Below are 20542 nucleotides of genomic sequence, written 5' to 3'. Positions count from 1 at the left end.
GCAGTTTGACACGCAATCTGAATCATGATTGGACACATAAGATTCGACACGCTCTGAAGCTTCATGAAGCAGTGTTTTGAAATCGTCCATCACTAAATAAGTCGTTATTTTGTTTTTTTGGCACTCCAAAAATATTATCGTCACTTTATAATATTAATATTGAACCACTGTACTCACATGAACTGATTTAAATATGTTTTTAGTACATTAATGGATCTTGAGAGAGGAAATGTCATTGCTCCCTACGAAGGCCTCACAGAGCCAACAGATTTCAACTAAAATATCTTAATTTGTGTTCTGAAGATTAAAGGTCTTACGGGTGTGGAACGGCATGAGGGTGAGTAATAAATGACAGAATTTTCATTTCTGGGTGAACTAACCCTTTAAAGACTTACTGGTAACAGTATAGGGAACACTTATTCACTATTAACTACAACTTTTGCCTTGATTGACTCTTAATTTACTGCTTATTAATAGTTAGTAAGGTAGTTTTTGTAACATTTAAGTTTAGGTATTGGGTAAGATTAAGGGATGTAGAATATGTTCATGAGGAATATGTGCTTTATAAGTACTAATAAACAACCAACATACTAGTAATATACAAGTTAATAAGCAACTAGTTAAAAGTGAGAATTGAACCGTAAACTGAAGTGTTACCCATTTACTTTAAGAGAGTCTGAGAGGGTGAATGTAACAAATGTAAAAATGAAAGTAAGCATGCACAATAAATATCCAGTAATAAAGAGGGCATATTGTTCCCTTTTACAAAGTCTTGATTTTGATTTTTAGAGGTTATTAGAACAGGTTTTCATGCTTGATTTTTCAAAAAACGCATTATTTTCCCCATATTCTCCACTGTTGCAGCTCCACTCTTCCCAGTCGGTCAGTAACGCTCTGGGGTGTGTTTCCCGTACAACGATATCCGGTTGTTAAGTCTGTCAAGTGCTGTCGCGACAGCACTTCCGGGTCCAAACGCTCTATCTCATACCACAAGAAAACAACAAATGGTGCTAATATACACACGTAATACTACAAAAACATATATAATCATAACCTTTATCTCCATACCAATATTCCAGATGGCCAGACAAAGATTCATCTTTTATAAATCGTTAAAATATTAATAACTCTGACACTGTGAGCACGGAGACTGTTGTGTAGACTGTAAGTATTTAAAATGTTTAACTTTTCAAAATGATTGATCTTTAATTTGAATAAATATCGCTCATAAATGGCCGTCAATGGCATTTGCCAGTGAAACGAGTTGAGGCTTGGACCCGGAAACGGCGTTCCTTACGTCACGACCTAACAAGCGTATAACTCACTGATTCTCTACTATAGTACAACACATCGTTGAACAAATCAACTAGCTAGTCATGACTGTTTCAGCCTCGTTGGTTAATGATGTCACACAGGTGATGAAGTATTAACTTCTTTAAATCAATACCTTTGAGATCAAATTAATGCTAGATTTTTTGCTATAAATTACAGACATGGCATCTGAGGACTAATTCTAATTTTTTTCAGTTATTTTGCTTTATTTCCAGATTCATTCTGAAAAGGTTAGTTCACCCAAAAATTAAGCTTCTGTCATTAATTACTCACCCTCATGTCGTTCCACACCCGTAAGACCTTCTTTCCTCTTCAGAACATAAATTAAGATATTTTTGATTAAATCCGATGGCTCAGTGAGGCCTGCATTCACAGCAATGGTACTTTCTCTCTCAAGATCCTTAAAGGTACTAAAAACATATTTAAATCAGTTCCTGTGAGTACAGTGGTTCAATATTAATATTATAAAGCGACAAGAATACTTTTTTGCCAAGAATACACCAAAAAAAAGGAAATTTTCAACAATATAGTGATGGGCCGATTTCAAAACACTGCTTCGGAGCTTTACAAATCAATCAGTGATTCAGAGCGCCAGTGTCACGTGATTTCATCAGTTTAGCCGTTTGATACAAGATCCGAATCACTGATTCGATTCGTAAAGCTCCGAAGCAGTGTTTTGAAATCAGCCCATCACTAGATATTGTTGAAAATATTGTTGTTGAATATTGTTGAGAATACTTTTTGGCGCACAAAAAGTATTCTAGCCGCTTTATAATATTAAGATAGAACTACTGAACTCCCATGAACTCATTTCAATATGTTTTTAGTAGAGAGGAAGTACCATTGCTGTGAATGGAGGCCTCACTGAGCCATCGGATTTAATCAAAAATATCTTAATTTGTGTTCTGAAGATGAACGAAGGTCTTACGGGTGTAGAACGACAGAGCATCCTGACTGATACACATCACATTTCAAATCACCTCTAAATGTGAACTGAATCAGATTTGAAAAATCAGATCATGTCATTTTGCTGTTGTTGTTGTTTTTGCTGTCCAGACTCAAAAACGCATCTGTATAAAATCTAGATATGCAAAAAAATCTGGTTTTTGCTGACTGTGAACACAGCCTAAAACAGCTTAGAAGCCGCAACCTCTCCAGAAACTCAACTGCTCGGTGTCACCGCCGTAATGACAGCTCACATATTACACTGCGGCTGAGAAATGGATGCACTGGGCATCATTATGATACTTGCAATGGCTCTCGTTCAAGTGCTAATTAACAGGCATAGTGTGATTTGTTCTCCAGTTGTGACTGTTTTTGATTCACTGCAGGTCTGGGGAAGTTGTGTGGGTGGAATCCCAACCGGGGGTTCGTACGGTCATGAAAAACCTGGAAGTGTCATATTTTGAAAATAGCAATTTCCAGGCCTGAAAAAATAAACCCAGAAAAATAATAGAATATATGCTTAATCAGGGCCTGGATTTCAGCGCAGGTATTGCGCATAGTCTTACTCATTCCCGCAGATTTTGCGCTTATAATGCAGGAAATTCCCACAAACATTTATTCAACATTGCATGTAGGATTAGATGAGTAAATGAATCCACACAGAATATCAGATCAAATCAGTAACTGAAAACAGAGCACGTGATTCAGCAGCACCATATCTCTCTCCCTTACGCTCTCTCGCTTTTCATGACACAAATGACTTCACATCAGCACACTGCGTTTGTACTACAAACGAGCTTCGCGCTGCGATACAAGACTTTCGGTCGCATTTCAGGACAGTTGACGGTATTGTCACTTGCCCAATCGGTGTTTCATCGTCAGAAAAACTTATTGTTTGCACATCTTTTTAAGTCTTGTCAATTTAAACATTCAAGCGATTCAGTACTCGCAAACTGTCAGAGACGGTTTTCTGTGCACTCTCAGTCACATAAAGCCACCTTGCAAACAGCTCATGAGCACCAAATTACTTTCATTTTCGAGGATTATTGCACTTAAATGGCCAAAAACACAAAAATTATCTCAAAATGCCTGTCTTGGTGAGTATCCTCACCAGTTCTGTCTTAAGTGAATGTTTTTAATTCACAATGAAGACCTTTATTCAATTTCTGTAGCTGAATACTACTCTTAGAGCTACCTAAAAAACTTTCATTTGTATCTTTATTCTATTGAAGGGCTCGACAATAAGCCTTGTCATGTGCTTGTCCTTCATATGAGTAAATCGGTCATTCACTTGTCTGAGTAAAAAATAGGATTTTTGTGCTGTAAATATAATTTATTCTGAAGCAATATTCTCATTAGTGTTCTTTCAGCTTTGACATATGTAATTCTGCATATCTTCTCCCGAGTTTAATTCAAATGGCCGGGGCCATTACCAATCATTTACACTTTACACAACTGCATTAAATAATGTTATGAGCCTTTTTTTAAAATTTTTATTTACAAATAGGAAATGTTGCAAAGAATAAACATGAAACTAAACCGCCAGTAGGTGGCGGCAGGTGACCATCGTAATGAGTGAGTCATCAAGTCATTCATTCAAACGATTCGTTCAAACTCATTCAAGAATGAGGCGGTTGTTTATGAATGAATCATTGAATCTTTGACTCAACCATTTCGTTCAAAACGCTGAATCATTCAGTAAAGTGTTTCGGTGAGATGTGCTACGGTTCTGCTGTGTTCTGCTGTGTTTAGAACTATTTTCGCTGCTGAAACAGAACAAAAACAGTCAATTTAAGTTACTTAATTTTAATTACTTGTTTATTGAACTGTTGTATAAAATAAGTGTCACATTTTCAATCGTGATAGTATTCAGGAAGACAGCACTCGTGGTCGTGTTATGTTGCTGTATTATGTGTCATAAATATAAAAACTTCATATTTTGAATTTTTACTGCAGTATGTTAACCGAGTTTGTGTGTACTGTGCTCATTTGTTTCCATTTCTCCTCGAGAGGCTGCGCGAACCTCAACAGCAAAACCTTGTTACCGTCAATACATCATAATATGTACATTATAAATAATTATCCACTATCAATCACCACTTACACTAAAATTAAATAAAATCAGTCATTCTCGCATTTTGGTGACTTCCTAGTTATTTTTACAATTCTCCATCACTTGCCCCTTCAAAAAAATCCACTTGTCCCAGACAAGCGTTAATGATGAGCACTGTATTGTATTTATTTGTGCTGCTGCTTGCAATTTCTTTGTTCTTATTTTACTGAATGTTTACTGGCTGTAAATTCAATTCAGAATTTGAAATCAAGCTTCCTTGTGTTGTGTAAACTAATGCGCAAAAATTGCCCCAATGTAAAAATACACAGAGTGAGCAAACATCTAGGCTTTAGGTGAGATAAATCTCTATTTAATCTTCTATTTAAAACAAATAGCAAGCAATCAAACAGCATTAATAGTCATTGATTTTAGTTAAGATATGCAACAATAAATTTGAACATGGATTTTTATTCTTATTTTGCATGTAAACATAGACTTTCATGGAACATTAGGTCATATATTGCCTCAAAAGTCATGGAAACGTCATGTACATGTATTGGTAAAAATGTGTGTGAAAACTGCCAACCTGTGGAAGAATAATTACCTTCATCTCTGGAATATTCTTCTCCGGAGTGAGGCTCAAACAGGTAATCCCCTGTCGCCAGCTCAAATGCCTAGGGAGAGACACACTTTGAGAAGACGAATGTATGTGTTCCCAGACACAGAGATCCTAGTATCCAATTCTCTAGGTGCTAGGCTGCCCGACCTAAAGCCGCCATAACGTGACAAGAGTGCAGCATGCAAGACTCTTTTATTACGCAGCGGGCCTGAAACGCTCATACAGATGGAGTTTAACCTCTCTCTGTGGGACTGGCCTTACTATTTAAAAAAAGGTGCCAAGGCTGTGCATTGCAGAGTGGGACACAGGCCAAGTGACCAGCACTCAATGAAACACTCTGAGAGCAGAAGTCAATGAAAGAGACCTGTGACTTCAGCTTTGACAAGATATTAGCTCTGATCCAAAACCTGCTGAGCTGCCAACCCAGACAGCATTTTAATGCAAAAGACAGCACCATACAGTATATGTTTCTGGCAAAAGCTGTTTTAAAATATAAGACATCTTCTTTTAGCCATATTCTAAAGCAACATTGAATACATCCCCCTCGATGAACAAAAATCTGATATTGTTGACAAGACAATGAAAATGTCAGTTTATTTTCATAGATAACAATTCAATGTAAATAAAACCAAACTATTTCACCAAATATTTGTGCATGCAGTGTATCTTGTTACTTAGAGAATCGTGATATTATCTTAGCGACATGCTAATGTAAACTCTATTGGAATCAAATTTGAGTATTGGGTCATTACTTAAGCAACATGCTAACTGGAAATTACTAGTATCAGTTTTAAGCATGAAATCATCTTAATGTTAAAGCAAATCTCAAATTGTGGAATAAAATTTGATTATTGAGTCATTAATTTAACAACATGCTATTGCAAAACTCTACTGGAATCAAACTTTAGTATCGGGTCATTACTTAAGCAACATGTTAGCAAAAATCTCTTGAAATCACTCTGAAGTATTGAGTCATTACCCTAGCGACATGCTAACATCAAACTCTATAGGTGCGTCCCAATTTGCGTACTTATGCACTATTCTATGACGCTTTTATGTATAAATAGTGTGAGTAGTGCGTTCACACAGAAAATTCCAAAAAGAAAAAGTACACTTTAAATACCCGGATGATGCACTAAATTAACGGAAAAAACGAAGTGTGGAATGTTGGACACTTCGTGCACTCAACTGTCACAGCTTTAATTATGTAGTGGAAGGGAAGGGAGGATTGGACTCTGTTGTTAAATGACAAAATAACCTTTTACAATTCACGCACTACATGTATGAGTGCACAGTGAACAAGTACATAGTGTATAGTGCGTCATTTGGGACGCAACTTATTAGAATGAATTCTAAGTCTTGTCTCCATGTGGAAAGCTATTTGTGTCCTGCAAAGTTGCTGCCTGTATAGAGTGCATTGTTAGGATGCTGCTTTAGAAGGCGGTTCACAGCAAGGCAGCTCAGTTGGTTTTGCAAAAGAGACTCAAAACCTTGATGTTTTGTAACGGCACACTTCACCAGTGGAGTTTTATTCAATATATCAATAAAAAAAAAAATTATTCTTAGAATCAAAAAAGTCTTTAAACGCACCATGCATGCTGTGCTCCAGATGTCAGCTGGGGTGCCGTATCCTGAACCAATCAACACCTCCAGAGAGCGATACTGCCGCGTCTGAATATCATCTGTGAAGTGCTTATGCTGATGATGAAAAACAAGAGTTACGATGAACAAACCACTGACACAGAGGTGAGACATGAATACACATGAGGATATCAGCATCTCAATCGGTCAGTTCAGTGAATGTATCTATTTACCAGACTAAATGTAAATGATGACAGAATCTTCGTTTTTGGGTGGACTATCCCTTTAACTCTCTGATTGAGCCGTTTTTTTTTTTTGCTATACATGCAAAGAAAACTCCAGACTCACCACCCAGCAGGCGTTGCCCAGGTCAGCTATTTTCACCTGGATCTTATCAGCGTTTAGCGGCTCCAGGGGGTTGAGCAGCAGGTTTCCCGCAGCAATCTTAGCTGCAGTACAACAGAAGCATGAGAAAGACGGTTTCAGAGTCAATAACGCACACAATCTGGATTGGCTCTTGTGAGGTTCAGTGTGTTTGCTGATTTATAAAGCCCTGTGTGGGATGTTGAGTCTAATACAGTGCCTCTCTATTAATCAATTTCAGCCATGAAAAATGAAAGCAACAGAATAAAGACACTAGAGCACCGCTAACAGGTGAACACCTGCGGTTACACACTCACAGATAGATAGATAGATAGATAGATAAGATAGATAAGATAGATAAGATAGATAAGATAGATAAGATAGATAAGATAGATAGATATAAAGTTGCAAGAAAAAGTATGAACCACTTGCAGAATCTGTGAAAATGTTAATAGTTTTAACAAAATAAGGGAGATAATCCAAAATGCATGTTATTTTTTATTTAGTACTGTCCTGAGTAAGATATTTTACATAAAAGATGTTTACATATAATCCACAGGACAAAAAAAAATGGCTGAATTTATTAATATGACCCAGTTCAAAAGTTTGTGAACCATTGATTCTTAAAGGTGCCGTAGAACGTGTTTTCAAAAAATGTAATATAAGTCTAAGGTGTCCCCTGAATGTGTCTGAAGTTTCAGTTCAAGATACCCCATAGATTTTTTTTTTATTCATTTTTTTAACTGCCTATTTTGGGGCATCATTAAATATGCACCGATTCAGGCTGCAGCCCCTTTAAATTCTCGTGCTTCCCGCCCCCGAGCTCATGACTGCCTTAAACAGCATAAACAAAGTTCACACAGCTAATATAACCCCCAAAATGGATCTTTACAAAGGGTTTGTCATGCAACATGTCTAATCACGTAAGTATAGTATTTATTTGGATGTTTACATTTGATTCTGAATGAGTTTGATAATGCTCCGTGGCTAAAGCTAACATTACACACTGTTGGAGAGATTTATAAAGAATGAAGTTTATGAATTATACAGACTGCAAGTGTTTAAAAAATGAAAATAACAGTCTTGTCTCCGTGAATACAGTAAGAAACGATGGTAACTTGAACCACATTTAACAGTACATTATCAACATGCTAACGAAACATTTAGAAAGACAATTTACAAATTATCACTAAAAATATAATTTTTTTCTGAAGAACAGAGCTCAGTTTAACTGCTCAGAATAAACAAGGGACTCATGAACAACCAACAAAAAAAAAAAAAAAAAACAGTCATAGATCATCCAGGTAACCACACACAGTATTGAGAACCAATGTTTCAAAAACTTTTGAACTGGGTCATATTAATAAATTCAGCTATTTTTTTGTTTGTATGAATTATATGTAAACATCTTTTATGTAAAATATCTTACTCAGGACAGTACTAAAAAAATAACATGCATTTTGTATGATCTCTCTTATTTTGTTAAAATTTTGCACATTTTCACATTCTGCAAGTGGTTCACATACTTATTCTTGCAACTGTAGATAGATAGATACATAGATAGACAGACAAATAGACAGATTTCCATTATACACTATATTGCCAAAAGTATTGGGACACCCCACCAAATCATTGAATTCAGGTGTTCCAATCACTTCCATGGCCACAGGTGTATAAAATCAAGCACCTAAGCATGCAGACTGCTTCTACAAACATTTGTGAAAGAATGGTTCGCTCTCAGGAGTTCAGTGAAGTCAAGCGTGGTACCGTGATAGTTTGCCACCTGTGCAATAAGTCCATTCCTGAAATTTCCTCACTACTAAATATTCCACGGTCAACTGTTAGTGGTATCATAACAAAGTGGAAGCAATTGGGAACAACAGCAACTCAGCCATGAAGTGGTAGGCCACGTAAAATCACAGAGCGGGGTCAGCGCATGCTGAGGCTCACAGTACGCAGAAGTCGCCAACTTTCTGCAGAGTCAATAGATACAGACCTCCAAACTTCATGTGGCCTTCAGATTAGCTCAAGAACAGTGTGTAGAGAGCTTCATGGAATGGGTTTCCATGGCCGAGCAGCTGCATACAAGCCTTACATCAAGTGCAATGCAAAGCGACGGATGCAGTGGTGTAAAGCACTCCGCCACTGGACTCTAGAGCAGAGGAGACTTATTCTCTGGAGTGACGAATCACACTTCTCTGTCTGGCAATCTGATGGACGAGTCTGGGTTTGGTGGTTGTCAGGAGAACGGTACTTGCCTGACTGCATTGTGCCGAGTGTAAAGTTTGGTGGAGGGGGATTATGGTATGGGGTTGTTTTTCAGGGGTTGGGCTTGAACCCTTAGTTCCAGTGAAAGGAACTCTTAATGCTTCAGCATACCAAGACATTTTGGACAATTTCATGCTCCCAACTTTGTGGGAACAGTTTGGGGATGGCCCCTTCCTTTTCCAACATGACTGCACACCAGTGCACAAAGCAAGGTCCATAAAGACATGGATGAGTGAGTTTGGTGTGGAGGAACTTGACTGGCCTGCACAGAGTCCTGACCTCAACCCGACAGAACACCTTTGGGATGAATTAGAGTGGAGACTGAGCCAGGCTTTCTCATCCAACATCACTGCCTGACCTCACGAATACACTTCTAGAAGAATGGTCAAAAATTCCCATAAACACACTCCTAAACCTTGTGGAAAGCCTTCCTAGAAGAGTTGAGGCTGTTATGGCTGCAAAGGGTGGGCCAACTCCATATTAAACCCTATGGATTAAGAATGGGATGTCATTAAAGTTCATGTGCATGTAAAGGCAGGCGTCCCAAAACATTTGGCAGTATATTGTTCAATTTAAACCTAAATGTAGTTGTTCAAGAAATACTGTCTTAGTCAAACAAAATGACTACACATCCTTTTTTGTAGCCTGCCTTTATGTGCATGTACTGTATGCTTGCTCACTGGAGTACTGGAGTTTATCTTGCAGTGACACAATGTTTTGTGAAATGGAACTACTCTCTTGACTATGCTTTTCTAACACTTACAGATAAGAACAAACACTTTTGTGGCAGGGGAAAAACATCTCAACCTCATTAAACAGAACAAGAAATCTGTCACAGCAGCTGACACAGCAGCCATCTTGACATGTTTAATAAACTGCTCCCGAGCTTGGACAGCTTGGGTCATGTACTTTTTCTGCAGGGTTTGCTCTAAAGGCTTTGCTATTTTGCCTCTTTTCCAAAGTAAAGCATTTTTTCATGCACATATCCAACTAATTGATAAGGAAACTGGTCATTTTCATTTTTTAGTTACTTTATTGAGGTATAATTAATGATCTGTCCAGACTAATTCATTAAATAATTTTCAGACTTCCATGATTGGAATTCTGTTAGTTCCATCTTTTTAATCAATTTATTTCATCAAAAGCGTGTTGTAATGTGAACTGTCCCTCTCCTGGCTAAATACTGCTATCAAACACTGCAAAACCATGCTGTTTTATATGTTAGCAAAACCGGTTCAGCTGACAGTGTTAGAAAACTCTCTAGGAAAACACACAGAGGCGGAGAGAGGAGGGAGGGAGTTAGTAAGGAGCAAACAGAGGATCAAAGGGAGGGACGTTCCTCCAACGAGGGCTCCACACTGACCGTCCTTCAGGCTCTCCTCCTCTGTGACCGCCTGCGCGCTGGGGTCCACCTCCATGGTGAGGCCCATCTCCGCTCTGGGGCCCTCAACAGAGCCGGAGCCGTTCAGCTCCGCCGTGGGGCTCTCTTGATCCTGCACCCTAGGGCACTGTGACTCAACCATGCCACAAATCAAAGGTCGATTACCGTCTGTGGCGGCAGGGGACGGAGGACTGGGCTCTTTCTCTTCGGTGCCGTTGCATGCTGGATAAGGGTTAGTAAGGTCGGATCCCTCGGTGCCGCTGTCGTAAGGGTTCACGGGGGTGTCGTCCTTCATCTGCTGCTGGAGATCGAGGGTCTGCTCATCCTCAAGGCCTGGGCTGTGGCCGTTGACCGTGCCTCTGAGCTGAGACCAACCATCTGAGACACCATCTGGAGTGGATAAAAGTTAAAAAAGTTTTGATTTCAATCTCTGAGTTGAAACACTGATACATCATGACAAGACTCTAAAACACAGCAACACCAGTCATAATTGATAAAGACAGTAGCTAGAAGCATGTTTTTTTCATAACGACTGGGATGTGGCTACATTCAGAGAAGAGCAGCAGAGATTCTGCAACAGTACAGATATCGCACAGATATCTACATCTACTGTGGCAGTTAACAATGATGTAATTAACTGCATTAACAACTGCAGTGTTTGCCTGTGCTTGACGATATCATGCTAAGGTGTTGCTGATGTCAGAGCATTGCTAAGTGGTTGCTAAGGTGCTCTGATCTGCGGTTGCTAGGTGCTGGCTTACTAAGGCTAGGTAAAAATATTGTTTTTCTACTAACAGCAATCTTTATTTGAACAATCTAACACTCTTAAAATCTCAGCCATTGTAATTCAATTCACAAATTTCTCTTATGAACCGGTTCTGTTTAGTGAATCCAAATTATTCAGTGCATGAACAAATTACTCTTTTGAGCCACTCATTTGTATATGGTTTTTAAGAAAGACTTGCAAAGTCAGAAGTTTGCTTCAGTCATTGCAGTTACTGAATCAACATCAAGTTCTCACCCTCCAACCAGCCAAATGTGGGCGGATTTCTAGCCACTCTGGAGGGTTGAATTTTATAGGCTATATATTTTTCAATTGTAATCTTTTAAGAGGGCATCGGAAATAATAAATTAAGTGCAATTTAGTGTTGTCAAAAATAGATTTTTCGATACTCTATTTTCGCTTCCAATACTAATTTTCCACAGAATAGATACACAATACCAGCTGATCTTTCTCTCTCTCTCACATCTCTCCAAAAGCGAGTCGACACACAAACCCACCTCCCTTCACTCACTTGTTTCATTTGCTCCAGATTAATATTGTTGGTGTTACAGAGCTTGAATTTCGGTGTGACATTACATGTATTGCACATAATTTGACTCATTACCACAGATTGTGTGCTCACACCCAAAGTGCAGCACATAAAAATACTAAATTGAGTTGTTTTTTGCTGCTTATTGCACTTAAACAGTCAAATGCACACAAATGTCAAAATGCCAGTCTTGTCAAGTATTCATGTAAACACAGTTGTTTTAAGTGAATGTAAACAACTGAGAAAGAATAGTATAATGGATTTGTGCTTCTTAAAAGTGACAGCAACCTAATATACCTGCTTAAAAATATCTATATGGAAGTTTTTCCTCATGGTATTGATATCGAAATTGTGGCCAGTGAAAATGCTGAGTGGATAGTAACTTTGGAAAACCACTAGCCACAGTGGCTGCTGAGCAATGAATTATAAATACGGATTATATATATATATATATATATATATATATATATATATATATATATATATATATATATATATATATATATATATATATATATATTGTACTAAGTTGTAATGTTAATTGCCCTGTATAATTTGCAGCGTTAACTCTGAGAGAATCTCTTTAAAGAGTAAGCAAATTACACCTAAATGATTCAGAATCAAGTCAAATTCAGAATCAAATAGAGAGCTTGTGAATCAGAATCGAATCAGGAAAAGTGTTCAAGGTTCTGGCCCAAGTCAAGTGATGCCTTGCTCTAACAGTACTAATAATCAAGTGTTTGAGTTCCTCATCACTCACCCAGTGTGGCCTCAGCTGTGATGTCATGCAGTGTGTGACTGCTGGGGACTGATGGGGTGCTGTCGGGCGTCTCCGTTTCATCCTCCTCTTCCTCCTCTCCTCCATCAGGGCCTTTCTCCAGTCCCTCGATCTCCAGAATCCTCTTCTCCAAGAGTTCAGCCTGACGCTTCTGTTTCTTCTTCATCTTTTTCTTCTTGTTCTTGGACATTTTAGCCATCTGAAGGAGAGAATCTTTTGACTTTTCTAATCTTCTAAATAATCCAGTGAGACAAACAATGCAAGAAGGGTTTGAGTGTACAAAAGCAGTTGTTTTTATGAATAAAAGATGTGGCACAGTTACAAGTTAAATCTGGCGATTTCACAGCCATTTGTGTGTGAATCTGCTGCTGATAAACACGCTCCAAAACTTCTCAGAGGAACACTTACTTGTTTTGGGGCTGGAGCTGTACTCACTGCAGCGTAGGAAGAAGATAAAAAGAGAACACAACATCAGTATCTTGTTGCGCACAATCAATGTCAATCAAAGTCAATCAATCAGCTGGATATTGCAAAAGTAGTGCACATGAGCTTCTCCAGACATTCAAACTATGGGAATTTGTCATCCTTCAGTTGTTTAGAGGAGCACATGAGTCACTGCTCTTCATTTAGAAACATCCCGCAGACTTTACGTCACTCTGCATAATGTATCAATGGAGATGTTCTATGCTGAGCTCTCAGAGGAGATGAATGGATGTGAAGTTACTCAGTTACAGCTAAATAAAACTGCAGATTGTCTCTGATATCAGTACTACAACAATTTCATGTTAAGAATCAGATCAATAAGAACATATTGTATGTAAAAGAACATTCATAAACTCCCTGACCTAGTTGAAATGTTAAATGTGAGGTTTTCGACCAATACATTTCCACAACCTTTCCAGGTATTTGTGATTTCTAGCTTAAAAAAAAGAAGAAAAAAAAAAAAAAAAAAAAAAAAGATTTTAAGAATAACTAGATATTCTTATTCTGTACCATTCAGTTTGGGGGCAGTAAGTTTTTTCTTTTTTGAAATAAGTTTTAGGGGCCATTCACACAGAATGTGTTTTTCCATTACAATGCAATAACATTTTTCCATTGTTTTTCTATGTAAACAAGCTAGACGGACATATGCGAAACTGTTGCGCTCACGTCTTGCATCTTTTGCAGCGTCTAGCACATGACATGGCATTCTAAAAATGCAGAGCCCAAGTTATAATCAGTTAAACTAAAAAAAAAAAAAAAAAACGCATCTCGAGACATTGCATCTTTCCCCATTAAATTGCCTGCATCTCACTTTTTTCAAAGCAAAAATTAGTTCTGTGCGAATGAGCACTTAAAATGTAATTTATTCCTGTGATCAAAGCTGAATTTTCAGCATCATTACTCTAGTCTTCAGTGTCACATGATCCTTCAGAAATCATTCTAATATGATGATTTGATGCTCAAGAAACATTTCTGATTATTATCAATGTAAAAACATTTGTGCTGTTTTGTGGAAATATGATACATTTTTTCAGGGGTTCTTTGATTAATATAAAGAACAGCATTTATTTAAAATAGAAATCTTTTGTAACATTAAAAATTGATTTATTGTCACTTCAATTTAATTGATCAAGTCCTTGCTGAATTAAATCTTTTCTTTCTTTCTTGAAAAGAAAATAACTTACCTACCCAAACTTTGAAATGGTACTTGTAATATATATATTTATCATATTACAATATACTGTATCATGTGATATTTCTAGTTTGTTCTATGACTGTTGGAACCAACATCAGAATTTTGTGTGCGTTTGTGTAGAAATATCAACTCCCAGAACATTTTTTTTTTTAAAATAGTTATGGTCTTTGAATAAATCAAATACACTATTTATGTATAATGAAAAAGATACAACATCCCAATGAACACTCTGTTAGAATACATTTTTAATAACTGGCCAGTTGCTATATCAAGACTGTACGGCTCTCTAGTGTCTACCATAATCGTAGATTTTTATGTAATCACCGATTCCTGTTTTGGAGTCGGTGTGAGTGTTTTCTTGACAGTGGAGGTCTTTTTAGTGGTTTTGTTTTTACTTAATTTAGTTTTTCCTTCAAAAACAACTTAACTGCACATAGCTACAGGTCCCATAGAGGTCTGTCTGCACTAAACCCCACACTAAACTACATAGACATAACATTATTAAATTACATAACAGATAAAATAATAGATGAAAACAATGATTTCTTGACAGGGACATTTTTGCAACCACATTTTTAAAGAGGTCATGAAATGGAGACTCAAAATGTTCTTGACATTTACACAATTAAGAGGTTTCAGATCTCAAAACTGACTCTAAAACTAAAGAAACTGCACCTCCGAAAACGCCTTCCTTAAGATCCGAGCATTACAAATGCATGGCTGCAGTTTATTCTTAATGACATACCTCACTGAAAGTAATGGTTCTTGTTTGTCCTTTACTGTTTTATGAATTTTTCTCAACATGCTGCCAGTTTTTTTTTTTTAAATATGTCAGAGTCAGTGCCAAGCATTTTGTCTTCAGAGGCAATGCAGGTAAATACATTTATTTTTAATCTCACCATGTCTACACTGGACGTGACAAAGCAAATGTTCTGTCCTTCATATCAGAAGTAGCGCAAGCACTCGGAGTACTTCAGTAATAGAACAGAGCATCAGTTCACTGTCAAGGATTTGTCATGTGGTGTCGTGCCGCATCCAGCATAAACAACATCACTACTCATAATGAGCTCTATTGTCTTTTATTGTGTTGCATCGCTCGCATCCGGTGTTGACACAGTGTTTGAGTGTTGCTGGCTCAGGCTCAAATATATACGGCTCAATCACAGAGTTTGCCATCTCAAGTATCAAAACTCAACATGCTGTAAAGGAGGGTGTGGATGAAGTTAGCCAAACATAGCAATGGGTGTTTAAAATTCTGTTTCTGCAAAAGGTAACACCCCTTGAAATCGAGCGTTTTCCACAGAGAGTGAAAATGAGGATGGAAAATTATCATTTTTATAAATACTGAACCTTCTTCAGGGATTCAAACTCATCAGGAGTGAAAAAGGTGACAAAGATGCGAGACATCCCATTTTTTTTTTTAAATACAGATCACTGTTCTCCCACGATTCTGAAAACAAAATTAGACAACTAAAATAAAAAAATTATGTAATTTACATGAAGTTCTGACAAAATGAAATTAATGAACGAAGGGTTGTTTTTGAACAAGTCTCTATCAAATACATTTTAACACTGCAAAAAATCTGAAACTGCATTTTATGACTCCTTCAATGTTTTGGGGTATTTTTTTTTTATACCTTTTGGCAGCATTTTTGCTTGATTACTGACCCTAGTAGGAACTCTAAAAAATAATAATCTAATAATACATAATCTAAACGTTCTGTTTCTCTCGCATATCTGAGAGGAGAGCTTGGCGTCACCTGCGGATCCAGAAGGAGGTGGAGCTCCAGATTTCTGCCACTCTGTGGCCTCCGCGGCCAGTCTCTTGACATACGCCTCATTCACATCCATCAGGATGTTCTCTGGCTTTATATCAGTGTGAATGATCTTACACTTGGTGTGCAGGTAGTCCAGGCCTTGCAAAACCTGTAGAGATGAAAAACAGCTGTGAATTGCATTTGACTTGCCGCACAACCAAACTAAATGACAATGAACGGAAAAATACGCACCTGTCGAATAATGCTCTTGACACACGGCAGCGGCAGGCCTTGGTAGTTGGACTTAATAATCCACTTGAGCAGATGGTGGCCGAGAACTTCAAACACCATACACACATCTGACAGCATATGTTAAAGGGAAATGATGCTGAAAGTATCCCTGGAGAACAAACATCCAGCTCCTCAGAGAACACAAGCCAAAAGCTCCAGCTCATTACAAGCTGTTCTCCACAAATAAAAGAGAGATCTGGGCTGAATCTGGGCTAAGCGCAGAGTCTCACAGCTGTGGATCAAGAGATTGAGCGGCAGCTGAAAACTGCTCCCTGTACAGAAGTGAATACAGAGTACACTAGGAAAACACCTGTGGATCTCTCACAAAATGATTTATGCAAGCTTTAAGCGATGTTCTCAGTTCTGTGTTTCAGCAGTACTGAAAAGGATACGGGTCCCGTTGACACCCGAGATCTTGAAGTCGTCCAATAACTGCACCACTTTCTCCCTGCTGGGATCATTCTGGTCTGTGTTCCTGACCTGAATCCACCAGATGGGGATTGGAGAAAATAGCTCTCAGACAGTTTTACAGGCTAGACGCTCAACATTTCAAAACCATTTTCTTTGGTTTATTACAAAATAAACCGCACTCTCGTTCGTTGAAATCACTTTCCTGAGGCCATGTGGCTACAACTGACTTTTATTACTTTCCCACCGCAGTGTGGCATACTCTCAAATTCGTCTGACACTAAATGGTCTTGCGAATAATTCATCGTAATGGTTTCTATGGCAGCGCAGGTGTCGGGGTAACTCACCGCTCTCAGGAGCTTGATCTCATCGAGTGCTGTTTCTGTGTAGTGCTCTGCGCTCTTAACCACTTTCATGGCCACAAAACGCTTCCCTCTGCAACCAAAACAATAAATTATCTCCAAGTACACATACTTGAAATACAATAAATGGTACTACAGGAAGAGGAAAACCATCAGGTTAGTGAACGTACTGTGTGTCCCAAGCAAGCCAGACAGTGGAAAAATGACCCCATCCCAGCTTGCGGATAACATGGTACCGTCCATTGAACAGGTCGCCTATTTTCACATGGTGATATCCACCTAGAAAATGTTGGCGCTATTAGAAAACACTGCTAGAAACAACATCTGCAATTTTTTGAAAAACAGGGTACAAAATATAAACCAGGAAAATTATATTATAAAGAGGGCTTGATTTTTATGAACAAGTCAGGGTTATTCAGGTTGTTAAATGTCATGCAAATTAATTAAAGGGTTAGTTCACCCAAAAATGAAAATGATGTCATTAAGATATTTTAGATTTAGTCCGAGAGCTTTCTGTCCCTCCATTGAAAATGTATGTACGGTATACTGTCCATGTCCAGAAAGATAATAAAAACATCATCAAAGTAGTCCATGTGACATCAAGAGGATTCCGGAAGAGAAGACAATGCTGAATAAAGTCGTAGTTTTTGTTATTTTTGGACCAGAATGTATTTTCAATGCTTCAAAAATTTCTAACTAACCCACTGATGTCACATGGACTACTTTGATGATGTTTTTATTATCTTTCTGGACACGGACAGTATACCGTACATACATTTTCAATGGAGGGACAGAAAGCTCTCGGACTAAATCTAAAATATCTTAAACTGTGTTCTGAAGATGAACGGAGGTCTTACGGGTTTGGAACAACATGAGGGTGAGTCATTAATGACAATTTTCATTTTTGGGTGAACTAACCCTTTAAAGATCACTGATATCATTTGTACATCAAAAGAAGTTAACACTTTAGTTTATGGTCCAATTCTCACTATTAATTAGTTGCTTATTAGCATACATATTACTAGGATATTGGCTGTTTATTAGTATTTATAAAGCACCTATTAATGCCTTATTCTGCATGATCATACATCCCTTAATCCTTCCTAATACTTAAACTTAAAGGGTTAGTCCACCCAAAAATTGCATTTCTGTCATTAAGTACTCATCCACATGTCGTTCCACACCTGTAAGACAATGACACCATTCATCTTCGGAACACAAATTAAGATAATTTTGATGAAATCCAATGTTTTTTTTTTTTTTAATCTCCCATAGAACGCACAAAAAGTATTCTAGTCTCTTCATAACATTAACCCTCTGGAGTCTGAGGCTGATTTGGGGCTTGGAGAAGTTTTGACATGCCCTGACATTTGTGCTTTTTTCAGTTGTTCATAACCATATAAATGACAAAAGTGTCATTACAATGTATTCAGCACAAACTAGGCTACAATAATATGTGAGGAATGTGTATGCACATGTTTGTATTTTTGAAGGAATAATGTTTTTGCGTGGTTATTGAAAAAACAAAAAACTTAAGTCACTGAAATAAGGGCAAAAAAGTATATTAAATCTGTGTTCACAAGACTTCTTGGTATTGGAGGTTGTAGACTAGAGTTTTTGCTTCAGAATTATGTAAAAATGATGCTGTCTGCTTCATATAAAACAATATATTGATTTAGTTTTTGTAAGACACTTTTTGTCAAGAAACACAGTATGCGTGGAGGTATGAATCGTCTTATAAATAAATCATCGTATATGTTTATGTCAATTTTCTACTGAGAACTAATATTTATTGTCATCACTATGAGTGCTGGATACTGTGTTTTCAATTCATACTTGCAGCCGGAGGGCGCTCTGTACACCTTTAGGCCACAAATTCATATAAAGAAGAAAAGTAAATCGGCACTAACTGCATGTCCTCTAGAGATCGCTAACCATGGCTTTATAATCCAAATAAACACTTTTCAAGACAATAAATACACGATTGAGACGATGAATGCATGTATTGACTCTGAATTTGCGTCTGAATAGCGCTGGCTCCATGGGTGTGGCCGCATTAGCGGATAATGAGCTGAATCACAGACTTCTGACATGGCTCTCTTTTCATACAGATTACATAAACACAGAATGTTTGTTTTCGACTTGCACTTGCACGATTTAAAACCTGACATTTCAATGTTTCTTTAGACATAAATGTCTTTTTTTTGTCATTAGTATTCACTAAGTTACAGTTCATTTTCTGAGAACTATCAGATTGGACTTCGTTCAGAGAGAGAGGAGAGATCACGCATCATGTTAGTTTTCTTTATTTTACAAAAAGCACAACATTGTGTTCTACTCTGAATGTACACAAATAAAAGAAGACATTCTATAGTTTCAATTGATATATTACTTATGTCTCTATGACAAGAAATGACGGAGTATTTTAAGTCTGTTTTGCTGCAATGTGAAAAAAATCCTGCAAAACGCGCCGGCGCGTTTTCGGACCTCAGGGAGTTAAGGTTGAACAACTGTAGTCACATGGACTATTTTAACAATGTCTTTACTACTTCTGTGGACGCTGAATGTGGTCATTTCGTTGCTTTCAATGGGAGATAAAAAACCTCTTGGATTTCATCAAAAATATCTTAATTTATGTTCTGAAGATGAAGTCTTATGGGTTTGGAACGACATGAGGATGAGTAATTAATGACAGAAATGTCATTTTGGGTGAACTAACCCTTTAACAACTACCTAACTATTAATAAGCAGTAATTAGGAGTTTATTGAAGCAAAAGTCATAGTTAATTGTTAGTTAATAGGGTGAATTGGACCCTAAACTAAAGGGTGACCTTATTTATTTATGGCTGAGGATTATTCATTCACCATTTTGGGATGAAAATTGTGATTTAATGTGTGTGTTTTATTGTGTTTATGTGTTTTAAGTTCCAGTTTTCTTGTGCTTGTTTGAGGGTCATGCATTTTATTTAGCAATAAAATAATTTTGTAATTATCAATATGACTATAAATTATGATAATTATCATTATGATGATTATGTAGTAATATTATTTCATTGTAAAATAAAAAATAATATAATAAACACCAATTGTAATTTTTAAATGACAATTCTATTTTTTTTAAAATATATATTTTTTTACAGTACAACTGTAAACTTAATAATATTTATGTCTTAATTTTTTTTAACCAGCAAGCTTTTATTTTGGCTGAAAAACACAGGGAACAGAGCAGCCAACAGGTTTATAAATGATTCTCATTACAAATCTGTTGAAATTGGCTCCAAGGAACCAAACCACTGAAAACACTGAATCATGATTGCAGCGTATATATTAATTTTATTAAATTCCAGCCATTGCCAATCGTTCAAAACCATATCATGATTTTCATTAACAATATTTTGATTAACTGCTCAGCC

The 20542-nt window shown here is 37.3% G+C and overlaps 1 protein-coding gene across 2 annotated transcripts in view; it reads right to left on the bottom strand.

The window, feature by feature from the left end:
• The window catches only part of srpk1b (SRSF protein kinase 1b), a 61034-nt gene that overhangs the window by 2824 nt on the left and 37668 nt on the right, over positions 1-20542 (bottom strand). For both annotated transcript variants that reach the window (XM_067388630.1, XM_067388629.1), the window contains 11 exons: positions 17300-17408; positions 17115-17202; positions 16752-16839; positions 16321-16427; positions 16072-16237; positions 13042-13067; positions 12616-12832; positions 10525-10932; positions 6879-6979; positions 6540-6647; positions 4935-5004 (listed from right to left, as the gene is read on the bottom strand). In XM_067388630.1, coding sequence (XP_067244731.1) covers positions 4935-5004; positions 6540-6647; positions 6879-6979; positions 10525-10932; positions 12616-12832; positions 13042-13067; positions 16072-16237; positions 16321-16427; positions 16752-16839; positions 17115-17202; positions 17300-17408 — 1488 coding nt within the window. The remainder of the gene's footprint in view (positions 1-4934; positions 5005-6539; positions 6648-6878; positions 6980-10524; positions 10933-12615; positions 12833-13041; positions 13068-16071; positions 16238-16320; positions 16428-16751; positions 16840-17114; positions 17203-17299; positions 17409-20542) is intronic.

The sequence above is a fragment of the Chanodichthys erythropterus genome, chromosome 6, assembly GCF_024489055.1.
Source record: "Chanodichthys erythropterus isolate Z2021 chromosome 6, ASM2448905v1, whole genome shotgun sequence".
In the NCBI taxonomy this organism is placed as follows: domain Eukaryota; kingdom Metazoa; phylum Chordata; class Actinopteri; order Cypriniformes; family Xenocyprididae; genus Chanodichthys; species Chanodichthys erythropterus.
Note: the sequence above shows the minus strand (reverse complement) of the source record. Positions and strands in the feature narration are given on the sequence as shown.